Source organism: Neolamprologus multifasciatus, chromosome 12 (genome assembly GCF_963576455.1).
Source record: "Neolamprologus multifasciatus chromosome 12, fNeoMul1.2, whole genome shotgun sequence".
Lineage (NCBI taxonomy): Eukaryota > Metazoa > Chordata > Actinopteri > Cichliformes > Cichlidae > Neolamprologus > Neolamprologus multifasciatus.
The window spans coordinates 33,094,323-33,109,714 of record NC_140450.1 but is presented as its reverse complement, the minus strand read 5'-3'; the positions used below and the strand labels follow the sequence as shown (position 1 = coordinate 33,109,714).

The 15,392-nt window shown below is 37.8% G+C and overlaps 1 protein-coding gene and 1 pseudogene across 2 annotated transcripts; both read right to left on the bottom strand.

Annotated features, from left to right (window-relative positions):
* Positions 1 to 7,294: 7,294 nt before the first annotated feature.
* LOC146507353 (G2/M phase-specific E3 ubiquitin-protein ligase-like) lies at positions 7,295 to 8,997 on the bottom strand. The gene is made up of 4 exons (XM_085180887.1): positions 8,992 to 8,997; positions 8,658 to 8,830; positions 8,167 to 8,381; positions 7,295 to 8,050 (listed from the first exon to the last, which is right to left on the bottom strand). Exons 1-4 carry the CDS (start codon positions 8,995 to 8,997, stop codon positions 7,815 to 7,817), a joined length of 630 nt encoding a protein of 209 aa, XP_085037013.1. The 3' UTR covers positions 7,295 to 7,814.
* Positions 8,998 to 11,744: 2,747 nt separating this feature from the next.
* On the bottom strand, positions 11,745 to 13,482 carry LOC146507352 (uncharacterized; annotated as a pseudogene). Its single transcript, XR_014877302.1, has 4 exons — positions 13,355 to 13,482; positions 12,910 to 13,006; positions 12,509 to 12,819; positions 11,745 to 12,408 (listed from the first exon to the last, which is right to left on the bottom strand). The product of XR_014877302.1 is annotated as an uncharacterized LOC146507352 (transcript).
* Positions 13,483 to 15,392: the final 1,910 nt, after the last annotated feature.

The following is a 15,392-nucleotide window of genomic DNA, read 5'->3' as shown; positions in this document are numbered from 1 at the left end:
TGACATCTAGACAAGTTTCTTTACCATGTATGAAAGGGTTTCACCCCAAATCCAGCACCCTGAGACTGTAGACTAAGCAGAAGGAAGGAGGCCGAGGACTAGTGAGTGTCAGAAACACCGTCCAGGATGAAACAACAGAGATCTGTGAGTACATCAGGAAAATGGCCAAAACTGATTGTATGTTTAGTGAACACTTCAGCCAGTAGAAACCCAAGAAAGAGGAGAAGGAAGAGGAACCATCAGGGAAAGACAGGCCTCTGCACTTCATGTACCACAGGAGATGTGTATGACATACAAAAATTTACAATGGCTGGACTAAGGTGGTCTGAAAGACAACACAGGGTGTAGAAGCCATTTTTTGGGTTAATACCCTATGTTGCCGCTAGAGGTCCCCTGTTTCTGTTTTCTGTATGGTAGGTTTATGTAACGGTATTTAAGGTAGACGCACTCAATGGGCGTCAGGTGTGTTGTTAATCGGAAGAAGGCGAACAGTTTGTGACCGCTGCGCTGTCATGTTAAAATAGATAAACATAAACAAGATAAGTACTATATTTTATAAACATTTTGCTCTTACAGTTTTTTTACATACTACACTGCCGAGTGACTGTCTGCTGCTCCTCAAATACATTTCATTGCAATGTTGACCCTGTGCTAACTTGCATATGACAAATAAAAATGAAACTGAACTGGAGTTATTGGGCTGTTTAATGAATGCATGCATACCAGTGATATCGCGTCACCCCCGTTAACGAACACCTGTGGCTTCAAGCGTAGGCTTAGCCTGTAGGCGTGTAGGAACACACCTAAGCACAAGATCGGTAGCGGCTGGGGTCTACCACACCAGGCAAGACCCCAGGTGCAGGCTGTGTGATCCCAGAAATGACATCTGAGATCTCTGTACAGAAGACTCCAGTCCTACGAACAGTGACGATATGCGGGACACTGAAGCGCCCAGGTCTCTGGCACAGGACCTGGGCTTTTAGGATAAAAGACACCGGGCGAGCGAGGAATATTTTTATATGACAGTGGAAAAAAAAGATTACTTGTATCTTTGTAAATATCACTTGTCAATGATAAAGTCCTGCTTATTCCAGATCTCTTAAAATATAATGCAGATAAATAGTTATTTAGCCCCAATGACAGTCCTAGCCGGTTTGGCGCCCTGAGCGAACACTCCCCAGAGTGACAGTATGCATAGTTTGTAAATGACTAACAAACTGCCAACACAATTCGTCATACAATGAGAATCGGACAAATCAACAATTCACAATGACTAATTAATATTGTGCTGAACACAGTCCAAAAGATTTAGTGTCTACTGTTTACTATCATAGCCAAGTGGCTAAGAAACGCAAACAGAAGTTTTCACTATGCCTTCTAATTAATGTTATCTTGTTGTATCTGTGTCGTAGTCAGTGCCATCCTCTATGATGTTGCATTCTGGGGCAGCAGGTTGAGGGTCACAGATGGGCCACATGTTGTGGGGATGGAGCTGGACTCCGTTAGGGTGGTGTCTGAGAGGCAGATGTTGTCCAAGATAAGGACAATCATGGATAATAACTCCCACCCACTCCATGACCTGCTGGCTAGTCACAGGAGAGCGTTCAGTGAGAGACTGAGATGACCAAAAAGCACCACTGACGGACACAGGAAATCATTCCTGCCTGTGGCCATCTCCCTGTACACCTCCTCCATCTGATACACTGTAAACACTGCAACAGTCACACCCTTTTTACACGTGCTCTTTTCTACTCTGGAATATTCTTGCCAATGTTCTTGATATTTATTTAAAATCACCTCTGTTAATTCTTGATATTTATAATTGCGTGATCTGTATATAATAGTGCTATTTCTTAAATGTGTAAAATCTGTAACATAATGTATTGTTTGGAGTTTAGTCTGTTACTGTTGCTATTTTTACAATTTCTTCTTGGAGCAACTGTAACCTACATTATTTCCTTAGGGATTAATAAAGTATTCTGATTCTGATTGTTTCAGGATGACCTGCCATTATCCAATCACACATCTGCTTACCTGTATCTTTTGCACCCGATGGCTTTGAACTTTTCTTGTCCATCTTCCATTGGTTTTAATTTTGCACTCCAGTATGAACACCCATCCCTCAACCTGAGGATCACCACAACATAACCCTAATAGACCTACACCTTATTTCACAGATTCGCTTTGTCTAAGGTTTATTTCTGGGATTTCGCACAACCCAGGATTCAAATCATGAGTAGATAATGGGCTTGTATTTACAACATTATGAATGAAATGTGCTCTATTTGGAAGCAGCCGGCCCCCCTCTCCTTTCAACAGGTTGTGTGTGAGATTTTAAATCATCAAACTGTAAGTTATACATTTTAAAGTGTTATTGATCCCTTCACCCCGAGTCCTAAAGTGTATATTTATTTTCTTACTCTTCTTATTTTTATTGTTTGTTTACTTGCACTGCTGTAACTGGAGCCTCGTCGTCTCTCTATATACTGGACTGTATGTAGCGGAGATGACAATAAAGTTTACTTTGACTTCAGCAGCGAGCAGGCACACCGAGGGCTCTCACGCACACTTTTCGTGTATAGATTTGAGAAAAAAAAATCGGTGCAAATGATAAGTCTGTATCATGATGTCTGATGTTTTTCTGTTTTTTGGTTTGTTTTATTTTGTTTTACTTTGCGAGTTGGTTATTAGATGCTGCTCCAGCCGGTCAGAGAATCCCCCGCCGCCCCGCCCTCTCCTCTCTGCGCCACAAGCAGCAGGCGCACCTCGCAAACGGAGGGCACCCTTACTCCCAGCAAATGGGCGATAAAAAATCGGTGCCTGTGACATTCCCAATATGCGCTGGCATGACGTCTGGGCAGCATGAGTACAAGCATTTATTTTTTATTTTTTTGGTGGGGGAGCTGCCCGTGATGCCGCTCCCCACCACGATGCCGTCCCGGGCAACCGCCCGTGTCGCCCGTATCTAAAACCGCTACTGATGATGGTTGTGTTGACAAATTTGTCCAAATCTGAAGCTAACAAAATAGATTTAAGCTAAAGACAGTTCACATAGGTTTCAATTTAAATACAAAATATTATTTCAGTTTTTATTTTCCCTCAAGTTTAGTTTTAAATTGCAGTTAACTGCATTTTCGAACTTGAATTTTTATTTCAGTTTTAGACCAAATATTTACGGTGGCCCTGAGAGGCCAAACGGACTGCAACTTCAGAAAACACTTGCAAAAAGAAAAATGCTGCAAAAAGAAAAATGCTGCAAAAAGAAAAGCGCTGCAAAAGCACACACAACACAACGGAAATAGGAAAAAACACAACGGAAATGTTCCTGGGGAGACAATAACCCGATGGATCAGTTGCACGAACCAAAACGTGCTAACCAGCGGGACTGGGAGACACTTCAAAGAAGTGGAGGAGAGGTAAATGTGTTGTAATCTCATGATTCTAATAATACTACAGATATCTGGAATATACATTCAAATATAATTCTAACAAAGATAATGTTTAATGTAGCCTTAGAAATGAAGCTTTTTTTAAACTCGAGAACAAATACTAATAAGTCAAAGTCATTAAGGAGTGTTGCAGTTAATGTGTTCAGGTTTTAATTTGGCATTGTGTCTTCATCAGGCAATGTATTGTCCATATTGTGGAATCCAGCTAGTGGGGCAAATTGGAGTTTTTTGTGGGTCCTGTGGAACTAACATTCAAGTTTTAGCACCTTTTATAGATGGTAAGCACTTCACTTTCCTATGTTCTAGTATTTATTGCTCACCTTTTAATTGCTTCATAATGACTTATATACACCACAGTAGCTTCAGTAGTGCGTGTTAAACTTTTTTTTATTTTTTTTTTTTTTTGGGGGGGGGGGGGGGGATTATTATTCATGTGCCATTCCAAAGTACTATATTCATTTCCTTATTCTAAGGTTTTTGTATTGTTAAAGACTCTGTATGCAAAGATAAATCAGAATTCCAAAAACACAAAGGCATGAACTGGTAGGTACTAAGAACTGTATTCTGGTTTAAGCCTGCCACCGGTTCTACGGCATAATTTTAAAAACTAGTTTATTACTTAATAGGGCATATGTACACAGTGACAAAATTCTTCTAACTTCTCTAATTTTGCTCATTTTGAGTTGTCAGCATAGAGGTCTTAATGAGAGTGATAAGTCCTGAATCCTGGTCCATGTTCTTTGAGCTTTTGCTGGCCTTTATTTAAGCACACATCAAGAAGATTAAATACTTGAGTCATGTTTATTGAGAGTTGTTTCAGATGTGGTATTTTTTTTAAAACACTTATTAAGTGCATTTGTGGATTCCTGTGGTCGTAATTATCTTTTCATGTTTTCTCTTCAACCTTAGGCCCAGTCTCAGTCACAGACATCATCAATAAGTATTTCTCTGAGGGCCATACATATGAAGTGATCCTGGATTTTCTTGAAAACAAGCATAATATTTGTATGAGTCTGAGAACATTAAAGAGGAGGCTAAAAGATGCTGGAATGACTAGAAGGACTGACTTTACTCCCACTGACATTGTCATTTCCACTGTTACACAAGAACTGAGAGGCTCAGGTCAGCTTCTGGGTTACAGATCCATGTGTCAGACACTGCGACAAAAGCATAACCTGAAAGTTAAAAGAAATGATGTAATGCACATACTCTCAAGACTAGATCCATATGGTGTTAAGCGTCGCTGTAAACGCAGGTTTTTTCGAAGAGGATATTTTTCAGAAGGACCAAATCAAGTGTGGCATGTGGATGGTTATGATAAGCTGAAGCCCTTTGGTGTTGCTATTAGTGCATGTGTCGATGGATTTTCAAGGAAAGTTATGTGGCTCAGCTGTGGCAGCTCAAATAATGACCCAGGTATCATTGCAAAATATCATATGGAGTGCGTGTCACGGTTTGGTCAACTTCCAGCATGCCTTCGTACTACAGACTGTGGCACAGAAAATGGCACAATGGCAGCAATTCACTGTGCTTTAAGATCAGACCATGGAGATGAACTAGCAGGAGCCCACAGTCATATGTATGGCACCTCAACTACAAATCAACGGATTGAAAGTTGGTCTTCGTTCAGAAAGCAAAGGTACCTGGCTTTTAAAATATATTCTGAAACTAAAATTGAATGGTTCTGAAGGTGTTTCGTGGTCAGCGATATACTTTTTTTTGTGGGTGGGGTTTTGTACTCAAATATTAAATTACAGTCACAAACAAAGAAAGAAAAACATAGTCACCTACACATTTTTCTCATGTGACGCACGACTGCTTCAAAAACTATAATAAATGGTTTGGTATACCAGTGACATTTGTTTGTATTAAAACAACACACTCAAAAAGAAAATCCGACTCAGACATTCCACAAAAGTCCTAAAAAGGAACTATACAAAACAACAAACAAACTGACATTCAACATTTTAATAAATTATTATAAATCCTAGAGGCAATGGCATCAGTAAAGATTGATCTATTTAAAATTGAGTACAATTTATTCAAATTTGTGTGCCTACGTAGTACCAAACTAACATCTAGACCAAATAGTTTACCTGTAGGGAGTCATATAAATAAAAGAACAAGGGATTCTTCAAATTTGAGAACTGTAATATGAGTAATATAAGAACATTGATCCAACATGACAGAAATTTGTTAGAGGAGGTCGTTTGTTTCATTCATTTCTTCAACTTTGTGTGCCAAAAAAAAAAAAAAACCGATGTTTTCACTCGCTTTTGGATTTCTGTGTGGTATCTAACAAGTGATAACAGCTTCAGTGTTCATGTAGAAACAAAATGGTACATTTATATGGACAGACCTGTATATTACAACTTTTCTTAAGTTCAACCACCAAATGCAGGAATAACAGAAAGATTAATCATATTGTTAAATTTTGTTATTTGTGTGAAGTTGCTTTTTTTCCTGCAGTGCATTGATGAAACACTTCAGAACATGTGAATAAGCTTTTGTTGGGACGAAATTGCGCACAGTTCAATATTCTTAAGATTACGACTTTTTTTTAAAGAGGACAATTACACTGAATTACTTGTGTTATTAAATTTTATATGCCTTGTCATTCCACCATTAGAACTCAGTTCTGGATTGAACTCTTCAGTGACCTGAGAGGCATCTTTTCAACAGCAGTCATGAACATAAATGCCTTCTACGATATGTCTTCCTCAATGTCTTGCAAAAAGAGCTTGACGAGTACAGAGACCTCTGGAACACTCACACCATCCGACCTGTGCGCCAATCTTGTTGTCCATCTGGTAAACCAGAAGCCATGTATCACCTGCCTCATAGGTATGTATTTAGTCCATGTATTTTATTTCATAGTTTTACTAAATTTTTTCTTCCTCAGTATAGTGTATTCTATGTGCAGGATACCTGTCCAGCTTGCTGTTATTCCACCTTTTGTTCATTTATAAAATGTTTCAGGAACAGTCCATGCCTTATGTGCACTCTTTTCTTTCTTGACCTAACCACTTGAGTTAAGTAAGCATTATGTCATTTAGGTTTAACAATTTGCCCTAACTGTTACTCACAGCAGGTATTACACACACTTTAGCAATTGAATAGTGTGTTTTGTTGTTTTCACCTTTTTGCTGAATAGAAATTAAAGCTGCCACTTGTGTTTTGCCATTAGTTCTGTTCTCTGACTTCATGCACATACGTTTTATTTTTATAGTTTTTTCCAAAACAACAACAAAAAAAAAAGTTAGACAATCATATTTTAACTTTGGATCACATCTTGGCTAAAAACGACAAATGTAGATATATGCATAATTAAGATTCTTTAAAATCACAATTTCCAGAACTGACTTTTAATTATAAGATTGACTTTGCGCTTTTGCTGTAACCTTGAAGGATAGTACCTGGAGAAGTGACTGAATTTGTTCATTTTTCTGACTGACCTAAGGTATGGTGGAAGAGAGTGTGGATTCCAAGTGCCTCAAGAAATCCTGCACCAGTTTGATGACATTCTACCTGCTCAGTACAGTCTATGTGGGGACGACAATCTCCAGGTTCATTTCACAAACTTGGAAAGACAGAGTGAGCTCCCTCGACCAGTCAACTGGACTACTGCAGTTGAAAATTATATAACACTCAAAAATATGACTGGACTTTAGAAGTAAAATCATCTGCTAGATGTGGGTACAATTACCACTGACACTAATTGTCACAAACCAACTTTAATGAGTATTGAAAAAAAATAGTACCATAGTTTTTATATAAATCGTTTCACTACCGTCAACTTTTCAGTGTGTACGGTTTCTACCTGAAGAAATCAAAAGACCATACTGTACAAAATAACTTGTTCCTTTTAATTAGGTACTGTAACAAACACATTGATTAATTTGGAGATCTGTTTTACAAACAAAGGTTTACAAAAGCATTCTGCAAGACCTGTATTTATGTGGGTTTTTCTTCTTCTTTTTTTAACTCCTAGAACAACTTGCATATCTTACAAAAAATGTAATCAAACACAGAAGTGTTTGATTAAATAAAGCCTTTTAACTGAATTTATCAGATTTTTTCCCTGTGTTATTATACTAGCGTGTCTCAGTACTTCAGAAATTTTTTATTTTGTTACTTTGGCAATTTCTTAACACAGTGAAATATATCTAACTTGTTCAATTGTCCCACTATGATATTATGCTTTTGAAATTCCAAAACCTGATTGAACTTTCTGCGATGCATTAAACTTTATGTTACCAAAATTATTATAAATTATTAGAAACAAAATTATCAGATTTTAAAATCACAAACTTCAAATGTTTGCTAAAACCATAAATGTGGCTTAAAAGCAAAAGGACTTGGACTTTAGGGAAGCCCAAACCCAGGAGAGTTCTGGATGCCATAATCCATGGCTTCTTGGAAGTCCTCATAATTGTGTAACACTGGGATTTTGATAGTATTTGCACAGACATCTGCTACAGGGAAGCGTGAAGTGGTCTGGAAAAGAAGTTGTGGCTTTGGCTGAATTGCTGCAGGAGGAATTTCTCTCAGTCCAGTTGCAAACATAAGGATGTCTTCAAGAGACAGACTTCCATTTTTCTCTGTGAATGTAAAGAGACAAAAAGTTATTTCTAATGATAATAAACAGGAAAAAGGGGCCATTACACTTTGCTGACATAAATGTACTCATTTCAACATTTTCAAACAAATTTAATACCTTCTACAGAAAGCAGATAGTCTTGCCAGTAGCTTAGTACTCTTGTCTCCTCTTGACGCCTAGAGCTGCCAGGTGGACCAAATTGCACATGGAAGATGTTCTCAAGAAGATCAGCTGTCAGCCTGGTCTCAGTGTAGCACATGAATGAGAAGAAGAGTGAAGGATGCTGTTCCAGGGCGTTTAGAAAATCCAGTGTTGCTAGACCCTCTCTGAAACTAGAAAACAGTCTAATTTTTAATAAAATGTTTAATGTTATTTGTGCAAGCAAGCAAAACTTCACATGGGAAACTACTGTGTTAAGAAAGTAACCAACATTCTTATCTAGCTAAGACACTCATCCTGCTACAAGAAAGAAGTCCTCCTGAAAAAGGTCTTGCATTTAGAATATATTTTTTCCGTCCTTTAAATTTCACTGGAATAAAAAAAAAGTAACAATTTATTCTTCTGAAAAGATTATGTTAAATGGGCACATAATAGTCTGAATTCTATACCTTTGGATGGAAAGATGGTTTCGGTAGATGAAGTACCACTGAATGTAATCCGCTACTACCTTCTTCTTATCCTCCAGTGTCCTCATGAATCGATAGCATCCTGCTGTCTGGAGCATGCTTGAGTGTTTTTCTGAGATTACTCGGAGCTCACTTAGAGATGTTGCATTCTTTATCTAAAGAGAAAAATATATATTACACACACACACACACACACACACACACATGCACAAGTGACATCCTTCGCATGCTGTCATGCTGGCTTCCATCAAAAGGGTGAGAAATTCTCGAGTAGGCCCACCTGTGTCTATTGCCTCTTCAGCCAGTCCCACTTCACCATCATGCCAGAGTTGGGACCAGTGTTGGGACTAACGCGTTATTAAGTAACGCGTTACAGTAACTACGTTATTATTGTGGTAACGAGCACGGTAACTAGTTATTATGCCAAAATCAGGAACGCGTTAGTCGTTACTGGGATTTAGATAGGGTCGTTACTCGTTACTTCGTGTGGTGGCTATCGCGGAGCTTCCACAGATTCTGTAACATTAGCAAGTGGTGGAGGCAGCAGGTGGATGAGGGAAAAGAGACCCGAGGCGGCCGCCGGTCCAAGTGTGAACTTCAGGTAAGAAGTTATGACCTGCAGTCTATCTGGGTCAGATATAAACCAAGTTTAGGTGGAGTTTATTTTTGTTATTCTGACTTTTTCCATACTGCGTACTAGCTAGCATGACGGAGTTTCTATACAGCTGGGTGGGTGCTATGAAGTTAATGATGTTGAACTTTATTTTGTTCATAAGTTATTAGAGTTGCCAACCGTCCCGTCTGGTATTCAGAGAAAATATTACGCGTTTCTTATTGAGGTGAAAAGGAACAGTTTGTCCCGTAATTCAGCTACAATGAAAAAGGCACAAAGCTGGAGTTATTCTGTCTTTACGCTGCACAGCTGCCTCTTCTTCTTTCATTCTCCCCCCTCCCTCTCCCGTTTCTACTTCAATCATGAAAACTCATCAATGATCAGCTGATCGGCTCTCTTGCTTGTTTATCGCCCACTTTGCGCCAGAAAGAGGAAACCATGTCGCGTTAAACAACAGCAGCACGTTTAAGCTTGATCAGCTGTTGTTAGCATTTATTTAATATTAATTTCTAGTATCAGCTGATGTTTGCTGGAGCCACAGCTGTAAAGCTGCTGGTCATGGTGTCGGTTTGGTTATCTGGTGAGAGGGAAACATGAAGATGAAACCAGGAGATGTCCTTACTGAATCATCAGAGCTGAGCAGGTGATGGAGAAACAGGTTTACCTTTTAGGTGACATGAATGAGTTGAAGGGAAGTTATGAACTGTTTCTGAGAGACAGATAACCCCAGGATCCTTTTTAGGTAGCTGACAGCTGGTAACTGTGCAGGGGCGGATCTAGCAAAGTTTTGCCAGGGGGGCCAAGTAGGGCATTAACAGGGAGAGGTGGGCACAAAGAAATAATTTTCTTTCATATTCTCATTTAAAATGTCTAGCTTTTAAAAAATAATTATCTGAATCTTACAACAAAGGATTGATAGATTGATGCATATATACCATCAAACAGTGTACATCACTGTCACAACAGCGTTTGTTTTCATTCAAAGGCTTTATGATTTTTCCTATAATGGTGGGCCAGTCTCTAGTCAAAATGCCCCGGCCAATTTTTTGTCCCAGTCCAGCTCTGTATGCAGCTCATCTGCAGTCTGGTGTTACCTACATCTTCCTATTCAGAAGGCAGAATTTCCGAGTTCTGAGTACAATCAAAGCACCACGACTGCAGTTTTCGTGTTGGATGTAAAAGGCGCACATGACGCTGTGACCTAGGCTAGAATCATGGCAGCAGTCAATGACGGTCCAGGCGTGGGATTTCTCTTGTGGAAATATGCACATTATCTTTTCCTTTCTATTGGTAGGTGGCACAGTGCACTTGTGGCAAGTAAGCAAGCTAGAAGACTGGCAAAGTTATGGAAGCAACACATTAACAAGAGAATTCTGAGTAAAACCAAAGTTACTTTCCCTAGTAACTAGTTACTTTGAAAGTAACGAGTAACTTGAAGTAACTGAGTTACTTTTGATAGAAGTAACTAGTAATGTAACTAAGTTACTATTTTAAAGTAACTTACCCAACACTGGTTGGGACTATATGAAGACCTTCTGAAGCCTCGGTAGGCACCATCCCAGACATTGGCTCGGTTAATGTTGAATCTGCTACAGGAGGTTTTGTTGATCTTCAGAGCCAGATTTGAGATGACATCTGCAGCCGTCAATCCATCAGGTTCATCACTGTAGAATCAGTCAGTGAAAAGCAACAAAATATTTACACTATTTACACTTTATGGGTTTTTTTTTTTTGGTTTAATATCTTTTAAGTAATTTTTCTTGCTTTATCAATTGGCTTTTTTCTGTTAATTCATTTTAAAAAGCAAAATAGTGATCTGAAGAACAATCATCAGCAACCAAATCATTTTAAGAATCTTTTCTTTCTGAATACAATCATCAGCAGAATAACTTCTCAGGAACAGTTAAGCTATGTTTGCTCCTGTAAAAGGTTAGGATCAAAAATAGCAGCAGTACCCAGCACTATTTTTAGTAAAGAAATATTTGATAAATAGGTTAACTGCAAGTCAAACATTATGGGTTTATTGTACTTATTCAAGATATGAAAGTTACCAGTTTTCCTTTTGCAACTCCTCTCCCTCAGCATCTGAAGAACTGCTGTCAATAACGACAGCTGCATAGATATTGGTATACATACTGTGAAAGAAGAGTAAAAACAGAAGATTAAAATACATTTTCTGTAATAGTAATTCTGGCTCTACATTTGGCTGGGTTGGGTCTGAAGTACTTCACCATGACTGAATTTGCTCAAGTTATGGATTAGATAGAGAACCTCTATAATTAAAAAAAACAACAACAAAAAAAACCCCAAAACAGTTTCACTGAGCTTATTACTTTATAATTATTTACAAGATATATCATTTTATATTTTTTTAATTTTAGAATCACAATCAGAATCAAAATACTTCATTGATCCCTAGGGGAAATCATGTAATTTTATAACTTAAGACTAACTTGTAGTATGTTCTCCTGATGTGGATGCCATTTGAGATTCTGTACCACACTGAACCTTCAGCATAAACACAAACACAACACAATACCATAACAACTGCAGATGTAATGGCATGCAAATGAAACTTAACAATTAAATATGCAACATTGTTATACAAAAGAGTATTATATACTTGCACATCAGATGTTTGGGATATTGAAGGTAACCTATAAAATATAGATCCAATGATAAAAAGAAAATGTTATAAAACATAACATGCTTTTGTGGCCATCACATGCTAACATTAAAGTGTTAAAAACATTAGATGTTTATATACCTGCCACAGAGGCCAGATCAATGTGCTAGAAGGTAGCCAACTTACTGACATATAGGCTCTGGTGTACTGTTTTCTGGACTTGACCAAAGCTGTCAGATAAAATCATCAAACACCAAACTCGTTGATTATGGCTGCTCAGATTCTTACCACTATATATACAACGATAGAATGATATTAGTCTTATATCCAGACATTGAATGCATTATGCCGGAACTGAGAGCACTAACATCTCGAACTAATGAATCCTTGAGATTTACATACCACTGTGTCAGAGAGGGGTGACGTAACGGGTGGTACCCTAACGATAACTTCATCATCCTCCTCATCTTCTGAAACACTAACATCTGTGGGAACTGTGGGAAATACTTTGGTTAAAATTTCAACACAGTAATCACAAGATTCTTTAACAATATGACTATAAAAAAGAATTAATGGCAATTCTATTTAACTTACATTCTGACAAAAAGTCCTCAAGGGTGCAGACAAATAGTGTAATTCTTTGGTAAGACTTGCCAACGGCCTCTTTGTAGAGTTCAATCGTAAAGGGTGTGTCAGTTCCTGGAATATTTTTTATTTGAGAGCCATCAGGGTAGAGCAGGATGTATTCTACATCTTTCATATCTTGGTTGAAATCTTTCAGTTTTTTTAATGGCAGCACCCAACAGCCTCTCAGCTGACCAGCTTGGGTCAACATGTAATGGTAGTGATTTCCCTCTTATGGGTCTCATGCCAGTCTTTTTTTTGTTCATGATCCCAACAGAAATCTAGATTACATTTCAGGAAAAAAAGTGGTCACATATTAGAAAAGTGTTGTCAGACAACAGATTAACATTTAAAAAACGTTTTATTTATACCTTCGCTGTTTTCGTTGATTTCTTTTTGGATTTTGAGAACATCCTCCTTTCTGCCTCTTTACCTTCACGGTACTTGAAGAACTGCTGAACAACTTGGCTGAACAGCAGAAAAGGGTGAAAGACAGAGAGACTCTTTATTGGTCTATTGTTGTTTATAATTCAAAAGCAAACATGAATAAGTCATTATTCAAAAAACTTATGAACATAATGCACAAAAAATCTACCTCTTCCCCACAGTCACATCCAGCAGAAAAATGTCTTTGCTTTCAGAAATGCAGATTTATTAGTCACATGACACCTGATGTCGCTAATTTTCCTTTTTTTTTAAATTTTTTTTTTTTTTTTAATTTATGACACTATCTGTAAATTACAAACACCTGAACAAATCTTGCCCTTTTAAGTTTTTTAAAATGAGTTGGAGTTACAATAGCAGGAAGTTCAGAAAAAATTACCTCTTGAGTGTTCTTGTTCTGTGGAAGCATCTTTAGCTGGTACAAAACTTATGTCTTTTCCACAGGAACAGCAAAATTTTGTCATGTTCTCAAACTGGAATCCACAGAATGGACAATACATCTTAACCTGAAAAACATGAGTTGTATGATTTTAGCAATTTATTTTACAAAGCAGTCAAATATATATATATATATATATATATATATATATATATATATATATATATATATATATATCCGCAGCTCCGAACTGTTGTAAAGGGACCTCTAGCTAATAAGTCGGGTTCAGTGTCTGCCTCTCACCTGGAACTAGCTTCACAGTTTTGGTCAACTTTGCTAGTAACAGACAGAGAGAGGCGTTGAAAGGCTGCTCCAACCGAACTTATTATTTGGGAGGAAAACACGAACACAGTGTACAGTCGAGTCTAAACAGAGTACCTACATCTGGACTCGTCAGGCACTGTTTTTGGCTGCAGTGGTTATTATTATATTTACATGCTTCCATCTCCCTTTTCTGCTAGGTGAGAACTCATACTTTTCCACTTTCCTTTTTCTCCCTCCCTCACTCACAGAAACTTGATGTGTATGGTAGTCCATTCTCCCTGCAGCACGGACTACACTGCCCATGAAGGCACATTCTTTATCGCTATGCCTGTAACACTCTGCCTATTGCCTTCATATTAAATAATTTTTTGAACATGACAAATATTTTGTCATGTCATTATACTGCCGCAAGTAGAGGTGACATGGGCCGCGAAACTGAGACAAAGGCATTAGAGCCTCTTAATGCGTGTTTTGTTTGGGTTTCCACCAGAGTGGAATTACCAAAAATAGAGAGGGCATAGCCTAAAATACGAAATAGGAAAAGAATGATGTGTAATCTATTTATTTCAACAAAGTAACTGTATTCTGAATATCACCTATTTAAACAGTAACTGTAACGGAATACAGTTACTCATATTTTGTATTTTAAATACGTGACAGTGTTACATGTATTTAGTTTCTCCCAAACACTGCAAACATATCTGTAGTATTATTAGAATCATGAGATTACAACACATTTACCTCTCCTCCACTTCTTTGAAGTGTCTCCCAGTCCCGCTGGTTAGCATGTTTTGGTTCGTGCAACTGGTCCGTCGGGTTATTGTCTCCCCAGGAACATTTCCGTTGTGTTTTTTCCTATTTCCGTTGTGTTGCGTGTGCTTTTCCAGCGCTTTTCTTTTTGCAGCGCTATTCTTTTTGCAGCGTTTTTCTTTTTGCAGCATTTTTTTTTTGCAGCGTTTTTCTTTTTGCAGCGTTTTTCTTTTTGCAGCATTTTTCTTTTTGCAGCATTTTTCTTTTTGCAAGTGTTTTCTGAAGTTGCAGTCCGTTTGGCCTCTCAGGGCCACCGTACATCTGATATATTAAAATTAGTATTATTTGCAGATGACACAAATATTTTTTGTTCTGGGGGGAATCTAAAGAAGCTGCTGGATAGAATTACTTAAGAAATGTGCAAAATTAAAAAATGGTTTAACAGGAACAAACTATCGCTAAATCTATAAAACTAAAATAATCTTATTTGGGAATTCCCTTAGAAATGCACAAGTGCAGATTCATATAGATGGTGTGGAAATTGAAAGAGTACTTGAACATAAGTTTCTTGGTGTGATTTTAGATGATAAATTAAACTGGAAGTCTCATATAAATCATATACATAACAAAATTTCAAGAAGTGTTTCATTTTTGAGTAAAGTAAAACACATTCAAACTGTTTTCTAAAAGAGAACGGGGATACAATTTGAGGGGGGGATTAAATTTAAAACATCCTCGTATCCGATGACATTAAAAAGTTTTTGCATCTCTGTGTGTGGAGTGATATGAAGTAAAGATATGAAGCAATGTCCGAGCATGGCACAGTTTAAAAAGCGGTTTAAGGAGATGGTTTTTGCAGGGTACAGGGAGGAGGTAGAGATTTGATAGGGTGTTCTTGTCCAATATTTTCATGTGTGTGCGGGTGCACGGGTGTGCTGGTATATGTATCTGTAGGTT